General features: G+C 48.1%; 1 protein-coding gene across 1 annotated transcript; it reads left to right on the top strand.

The window, feature by feature from the left end:
• The first annotated feature begins 384 nt into the window (after window positions 1–384).
• Window positions 385–3,345, top strand: LOC119341058. The gene is made up of 3 exons (XM_037612956.1): window positions 385–1,426; window positions 1,620–1,953; window positions 2,925–3,345. Exons 1-3 carry the CDS (start codon window positions 920–922, stop codon window positions 2,963–2,965), a joined length of 882 nt encoding a protein of 293 aa, XP_037468853.1. The 5' UTR covers window positions 385–919; the 3' UTR covers window positions 2,966–3,345.
• Window positions 3,346–8,416: the final 5,071 nt, after the last annotated feature.

The raw sequence follows: 8,416 nt of genomic DNA on the forward strand, positions 1-8,416 counted from the left end.
GGAAGCAGTCGCACGGGGGATCTGGTCTGGTGGGGCGTAGGATTTTCTGATGGTGGATGCGAAAGAAGGATCACGTGAGGGGATGGTTGTCGGGACCTGGCAACGAGAAGTGGAAGACTTGCCTTTTTCACACCGAAACTGCTACCCAGACGACACTGCTGCCCGATATATGCACGACGTGCTAATCCAGCCGCTGGTGTCCTTCTTAATGATGTGCATGTGCGGCTGGATTTAAGTATCGTCCATGAATCGTGCGCAGTGTGTCGTGTGTGTAGCACTGCTCTTTTCACACATGGGCGGGGGACCGACAGGAATGCACCTTCCATAAATACCGGCCACGAGCCTAGCCCGCATAGCGCGCGAGCGCTGTGTAGCACCGTCCAATAATAAAAGGTGTCACACACGCACACGCAGCACACAGGCTTAGCAGAAAAGCAGAGGATGGCAAGCGGGCGAGCAGCAGCAAGCAGTCTCCCCGGATCTGACGGTGGTTTGCCTCCCCGCCGTCGTTGCGCTGCCTCGCTTTGCGGGCGTGGCGGCGTGCCGGGGCAGGGAAAGGAGAGAAGCAATGCTGCCGGCCGATTCTTCGCCGCGCCGGCGCGGAGGGGCAGCGTGGAGGGAGAGGTTCGGCGGGAAGGGAAGTAGTGGAGCTGCCGGACGCCGCCGCCGCGCGTCTGTTCGGGAATCGGAGGAAACGGCGCTCGGGAGTGTGGGCCGGGCCGAGGAAACGGCCCGCAGGCCCGAAGCCCAAAGCCCTGGACGGCGATGGTGTCAGGCACCTTGAAATACCCCCGCCTTGGCGTTGGCGCCCGGCGTAACAGCCTCAACCAACAGCCAGCAGCCAGAGCTCGCCGGAGCCCCAAGAAACCCCTCCTCCCGTCTCCCGCCACCGCGCAGCAGCGCCCACCGCCGGCGACCGATGGACAAGTTCCACGACAGGCAGTACGTGTGGCTGCGGAGCCGCGTGCACGGCACGTACCTCCACGCCAACATCGACGGGAAGAGCGTCTCCCTCCACCGGCGCCGCGCGGCGCTGAGGGCGGCCTGGGCGGTGCACATCCACCAAGGCGACGAGCCGTACCTGCTCCTCTACAACGCCGCCAACGGCCGCTACCTCGCCGCCACGGCCACGCGGGCGCCGCCCGGCCACATCGGCTTCCGCGCCGAGCAGCGCGACTACGACCAGCCGCAGTTGCCGGCCATCATGTGGCGGGCCGCCGAGACGGGATTCAGGGACGACGTCCTGCTCCGCAACGTCGGCGGCCGCTACCTCCGCGCCAACGGCAAGTACACTGGCAAGTACCTACGCCTGAAGAACGTCACCGTCGACGGCATCAACAACGTCAGCACCATGATGTACTGGACCGTCGAGCCTATCCCTCTCAGAGACCCGAACAGTCCGCTCGGCCTAGCTCCGCCGACTCTGGTGAGTTCGCCGGCCATGGCCCGTCTTGAATTTCTTTCGGCGGATTGAGCGAATTGGGTTAATTTGCACAGAGAGATTGTGAGTTGTGTTAATTTGTTGCCAAATTTGTGCAGTTCTTGCCGTTGGTTGCCAACTCTGCTTCTTGATCTCCTGAACATAAAAATGACCATGGCTTTCTGCGACTCGACTGCAGGGCCGCAGACCCCGAGAGCTCCCCGACATGCTGGGACGCGAGCGAGGGGTGCGGCGGCTGATCCGGTTCGTGCGAGCGAGCGCCGAGGGGGCCGTCGCCGAGGACGGCTGGTCCGAGTTCCATTTCACGGGGAGGTCCGTGTACGAGCTGAGGAACGAGCTGTACAGCCGCATCGGCCCCCACCGCCACCCCCACCCCGACATCCTCCCCTTCGACATCGCCATGTGCGTCCGAGCGGGCCGCTACGGGCGTTTGATCCCGCTCGTCGTCAACCTGCCCCACGGACGCAACGGCGAGACCCTCCAGATTGTCCTCTGCCTCTCCAGGACCCCTGGTGAGAGCCACTTCGTAATGATCTCCTGATGCTAGTCTTTGACTGAATTTGTTGCGCACGATGTACAGATTTAGATGTTTGTATTGTTTTAGTGGGTGTTAAACTGCTTGTGCTTGAAAATCAGTTTACTTAAACTGTTATAGTCTGAGAATCTGTTTACTGAAATTGTTGTAGGCTGAAAAGCAATTAAGTGAAACTTTTAGGTGTTTGGAATTGTCTGAAGCTTTTGTTGTCTTGCAGTTTATTGTTCATTCACAGCATCCTTGATATGGAAAATGTTGGTTTCGTACTACTTTCCTTGATTCAGATAATTTAGTTCCTCTATTTGGTGCTGTTTGCCCCCAGTAAAAACCACGGAACTGAAATAGACGAATCAGTTAATTAAATGTCTTTTCAGCCTTAACAAAGAAGATTGTGATATCCGCTTTATTTCATGGAGCCTATTTTACTTGTCTTGAATAACCTGTGAGCACAATTCAGGTTCCTAGAATCTAAATTATATCTAGTTTCTGCACATGAGCTATATTGTTGTCAGGTTTTTTACATCAGTTGTATTATCGGACTTGTCATTTTATTTTATTTTGGAAAACTTTGAGACTTACATTGTTGGTCTGCTTCCTAGTGATCTTTGCCGAGAAATGTACTGCTGGTCGAAACTACTCGTCCCACATTTCTTTTCTTGATTCAGATAATTCAGTTCGTCCTTTTCATAACATCTTGCCGCTATTAGAAATTATGGAACCCAAAAAGGCCAAATCAAGTTCAGTCATCTCGTTTCATCTTTGCATAGAAGATACTAAGTTTCTAACCTGTTAACAAAATGCAGATAGTATCCTACAATAGATAGTGCATAAAAGCTTAGTTCCTTGCAAACTATATTGTTTCATGTTTTGACTTCTTGATCCTGCCATTTATATTGTTACTGATTAATGGTATAATGCCTAACTGACTCATTATTTTTGCTTATTCAGCCTATGGTAGGCTGCGATACCCGGATGTCCACGCAGAGTAGAGAAAGATCGGAGCAGGAGTCCTGAGAGTTCACCTCCTCAGAATTTTGGCCGCCTCGGACACAATGACAGCAGAACTAGACGCCTACTTTTACATATAGATAGATATAGGTCGAGAAAACTTATGAGCTCTTGTGTTTCTTCAGCTAGCTAAAACTTGCTCTGTTTCGTCGACGTGGCAGGGGCCTTGCAGTTCTATGATTCAAAACTGTTGAAATCGTTGCCTCCAACAGTTGGAGAGTCACTCTTCTGGCATTCATCTCTGTGGTGCTTCCTGGATGAAAACATTTCTTTTGATGATCTTCCACTTCTTTTGGAAGATGATGCATTGATGCACTTTGTATAAATGAAAAGGCAGTGGTTCCTGCCAGTAATGAGTTGATGATCTTGTGTTTCTGTTAGGCTATGAACTTACTACAAATGCATAATGTAGCGGGTTCTTTCTGTGAGCTCATGATCGTACTTCTAGTTGTGCTGTTTTCTGTGCTGGCAAAGGAGTAGGAAAATGAATTTGTAACGTATGAACAAAATTCAGATTTTATCCAACAGCGCTACAAGAAGAAAACTAACTTCTGCACATTACATTGTTTTCAGGATTTGAACATAAGCTGCCTTCTATTTCTTTCGCTGTTTTGTTTGAGCAGACATAAGTTCAATTCACCGTTTCCAGCTGCATTTCTCTTATATGAAGCATCTGACATCAACACTGATTTGGTGGCTCCTGCTGTGAGAGTTGAGCACTTGGTGTCCCCCTTTCTAATCCTGTTTGTTGGTTATGTGCAACAGCAGGTCCTTTTGTGGTACTATTCTATTTAGAGATTTACTCTTAAGAAGACACATCATATTTCAGAGAGGTTTATTTTGAAAAATAAACATGCGCAGGGTTTTAGCAAGATTCACCAAAATGAAGCTGTAAGCTTTGCGCTTAGTTACCAAATTGCTAGCATTTGTCAGTAACGTTTTTATCTTCCGAATTGCCGATGATAGTAAGATGACACACTTGGCCCTGGAACACAGTCAGTAACTTTGCAGTGCTCGGTCAGCACTCAGCACAAATGTTGTTATTGCGATTCATATTGATCTGAACTAACAACATTCAGCATGCCAACTATTTCTGACAGAAATTGCAGGGTTTTTTTGTTCTTGGTCCTTGGGGTGTAAAATTCTGAAAGCGGGGAAGACTCTCTGAGATCCTGATAATAGCACTGCAATGAAATTGTCTTTTTTTCTGCTCTAGTCTGGATATACACTGATCAGTGCCGTTTCTGGAACTAAGGAGGCGCTGCAGCGAACTCGGTTAGTTAGATTGCTGTGAATGTATTCTCTGAATTCGTAACCTGGAGGCACCCCACTGTTTGGATGTGGGCACATATATTATCCTTGCAACTATTTAGCTTGCACACGTACGACATACACAACAAGCACAAGATGATGATCATCATGATGTGGTTTCAATATGGTTGGTTGGAGTCGGAGTTAACTCATCGATCGCTAGTTCCTCTGATGCACAGTTTTGGTAGCTGGGCTTCAATTTAGTTGGGCTGTAGAAAAACACAATGGAGACTTGGAATGCAGCTACCACCGACAATGTTTTCAGAACTATATTTTTCTTCAATCAGTACCACTAGTCGCTTCTGTTGCAAATCAGTACCATCTCAGAGCCTAGTCGTTGCAAAACAGGCTGACTACCGTATAAGCGTGTATTGACGTTGTATCTGACCGCCCAGGCCCACCTATCAGGTGACATGCTGGCCAACCGGCGCGTGCCGCTGTGCTGACTAGGACGAGGCCGGCGCGGTCGGTCTAAGTGGGCTCGGCCGGTTCGAACCGGATGACTAACCCTAGTTCTCGTTTCCCCCTCCCTTTCCTCTCCCACCGCGGCTCTCAAGCGATGGTGGCGGCAACTCCCGGCGGCGGTGACGGTGGATGTAGCAGCGGCGGCGGTGTGGGCGGCTACGGCGACCTTCCTGGCCTCGGGAGCGATGCGCACGTCGGTCTCGATGGCTCTAGTTCTTCCTACTACTCCAGCGACGAGGAGGAGGAGCGACAAGGAGGAGGAGGAGGAGGTGCCGTTGTCCATGGAGCAATGGGTGCGGCTGGCTGAGATGTGGGTGGCCAACCCTACCATGAGCCATCAGTGGACCATGGAGCGGATGGATTGCTATAAGTCCCTCCCCTCTCTTGTTTCTGCCATGTTCAAATAGGTGGCTAGGGTTAGTGTTCTAACTATTAAAAAAACACAATTTTGTTGTCACTTGTAGCTTGGATGATGCTATTTGGGATGTTAGGATTCGCTTTGATGCTATGCATAATTTGGATAGGAAGAATCACTAGTAGAAAACAGGGCTTTGGTTGAGGCCAGGATAAGGGCATTAATCCCGGTTCATTCACGAACCGAGACCAAAGGGTGCACCAGTCCCGGTTCGTGAGGCCAGGGCGCCGGCCGGGCCTCGGGGGCCACTGGTCCCGGTTCCAAACACGAACCAGGACCAATGGGCCTCGCTCCTGGCCCAGCACCTTGAGTCTCGGTTGGTGGCTGGAACCGGGACCAAAGGTTGTCCTTCAGTCCCGGTTTTAGCCACAAACCGGGACTAGAGAGAGGCCTATATATACCCCCCGCCCCTGCCCGCGAACAGAGCCACTGCTCAGTTTTTTTGGCCGACCGTGGGAGAGGTTTGTGGTGCTCTAGCTCACCTCCTATGCACATGAGGTGTTCGATGAAATGCCCAAGTCACACTTAAGCTTTCTCCTGTTGAAGCTCCTTATTCAAGCTTCATTTTCCTCAAGATTTCTCTAAGTTTGGTGGTCCGTCCTGTCCCGTCCCCATCCTCACCGCCGTCGATCGCTCACATCGATCTCGTCGCCAGCACCACCGTGGTGAGCCTCTTGTTCTTATCTTCTTTCTAAATGAAAAAAAAATTCTTACTTATGATTTAGATAGATATTTGTATAATATTCTTACTTTTATTATTGTTTGTTATTATATAGTATGATGGTTTTGGTATTCGCCTCCATCGGCCCTCGTCCTGTCTATGATTTGGATGTGGTATATATTATCTTTTATAACTATTTGTTTCATTTAGTGTTTATGACAATTATGCCGACCAACGTGACATAGATGTTTTTATCTAGGAGGTATGTGAACCGGAAATTCCAACCGACCCTATGTTGATAGGTTAAATTTAGTTAAAAAAGAAAATAATTACTTGAAGAAAAAATTGAAAAGAGTTGAGGAGAAGATGAAATTGGAGTTGCATGTTGCGGATGTCGTCGATGATCACAAGACTAAGATGGATGCCATGCGCTTGAAGATTAGAAAGATTAGAAAATATGCCATTCATACCGAGGCTTGGTATCATTATGCCGTTGGATCAATTATTACCTTACTTGCGATTATGATCGCGTTTGTTGTTGCATTGAAATGTTTTACATATTTTCAATGTATGGTTTAATTAGATGCTCTAGACAACTATATGTTGTTCAATGAGAACTATGTGTGAACTTTATGTATTTATTTTTCTAGTAATAACATTTGATCACTACTGTACTTTGGTTTTAATGTGATGATGAACTTCTATTAATTTGGTCACTTCTCTATTCATGATGTTCTGTAATGGTTTTTGACACACTTAATTATATATAATGCACGCAGATGAGCCGGCAATGGATGTACGGTGACAGACACACCTTTGAGTACATGAAGGCTGTGCATAATTTTCTCGAAGTGGTTGAGGCAAACAAGCAGAATGGTTTTATATGTTATACATGCCCTATCTGTGAGAATATATAGTCTTACTCTAACCCGAAAACCCTTCACATCCACCTGCTTGAGAAGGGTTTCATGCCACACTATAATGTTTTGACCAAGCACGGAGAAAGAGGGGTTATGATGGAAGACAACGAAGAAGAAGAGGATACTGACAACTATCTGCCCCCTGAATACGGTGATGCTGCAATGGGGGAAGATGAAGATCAAGAGGAACCAGATGATGTGCATGATGATGATCTTCGTCGGGTTATTGTTGATGCAAAGAGACAATGCCAAAGTGAAAGGGAGAAGTTGAAGTTCGACCGCATGTTAGAGGATCACAAAAAAGGGTTGTACCCAAATTGTGAAGATGGCAACACAAAGCTCGGTACCACACTGGAATTGCTGCAATGGAAGGAAGACAGTGGTGTATCTACCAACGGATTTCAGAAGCTACTGAAAATATTGAAGAAGAAGCTTCCAAAGGATAATGAATTGCCCGACAATACGTACGCGGCAAAGAAGGTTCTATGCCCTCTAGGATTGGAGGTGCAGAAGATACATGCGTGCCCTAATGACTGCATCCTCTACCGCGGTGCGTATGAGGATTTGAATGCATGCCCGGTATGCGGTGCATTGCGGTATAAGATCAGACGAGATGACCCTGGTGATGTTGATGGCGAGCGCCCCAGGAAGAGGGTTCCTGCAAAGGTGATGTGGTATGCTCCTATAGTACCAGGGTTGAAACGTCTGTTCAGAAACAAAGAGCATGCCAAGTTGATGCGATGGCACAAAGAGGACCGTAAGAAAGACGGGAAGTTGAGATCACCCGCTGACCGGTCGCAGTGGATTAAAATCGAGAGAACGTGGGGGGACTTTGCAGGTGATGCAAGGAACGTATGGTTTGGTTTAAGCGCGGATGGCATTAATCCTTTTGGGGAGCAGAGCAGCAATCATAGCACCTAGCCCGTGACTCTATGTATTTATAACCTTCCTCCTTGGTTGTTCATGAAGTGGAAGTTCATTATGATGCCAATGCTCATCCAAGGCCCTAAGCAACCCGGCAACGACATTGATGTGTACCTAAGGCCATTACTTGAAGAAATTTTACAGTTGTGGAATGGAAAGGGTGTACGTGTGTGGGATGAGCACAAACAACAGGAATTTGACCTACATGCGTTGCTGTTTGTAACCATCAATGATTGGCCTACTCTCAGTAAACCTTTCAAGACAGATAATTAAGGGATACCACGCATGCATGCACTGTTTAGATGACACTGAAAGTATATATTTGGACAAATGCAGGAAGAATGTGTACCTGGGACATCGTTGATTTCTTCCGACCAACCTTCAATGTCGAAATAAAGGAAAGCATTTCAAAGGTGAGGCAGATCACCGGAAGAAGCCTGTTGTCCGTATTGGTGATCACATACTTGCTATGGTCAATGATTTACAAGTAATCTTTGGAAAGGGTCCCGGCGGACTATCTGTTCCGAATGACGTTGAGGGACGCGCACCCATGTGGAAGAAGAAATCTATATTTTGGGACCTATCCTATTGGAAAGACCTAGAGATCCGCTCTGCAATCAACGTGATGCACGTGATGAAGAATCTTTGCATGAACCTTCTAGGATTCTTGCGCGTATATGGGAAGACAAAAGACACACCGGAGGCACGGGAGGACCAGCAACGTGTGCACGAAAAA

Source organism: Triticum dicoccoides, chromosome 7B (assembly GCF_002162155.2).
Source record: "Triticum dicoccoides isolate Atlit2015 ecotype Zavitan chromosome 7B, WEW_v2.0, whole genome shotgun sequence".
Classification (NCBI taxonomy): domain Eukaryota; kingdom Viridiplantae; phylum Streptophyta; class Magnoliopsida; order Poales; family Poaceae; genus Triticum; species Triticum dicoccoides.

Coding starts and splice junctions, on each gene's coding strand:
- LOC119341058 (XM_037612956.1), top strand. CDS start 920: ATGGACAAGTTCCACGACAGGCAGTACGTGTGGCTGCGGAGCCGCGTG. Junction 1,427..1,619: donor GCCTAGCTCCGCCGACTCTG/GTGAGTTCGCCG, acceptor ACTCGACTGCAG/GGCCGCAGACCCCGAGAGCT. Junction 1,954..2,924: donor CTGCCTCTCCAGGACCCCTG/GTGAGAGCCACT, acceptor TTGCTTATTCAG/CCTATGGTAGGCTGCGATAC.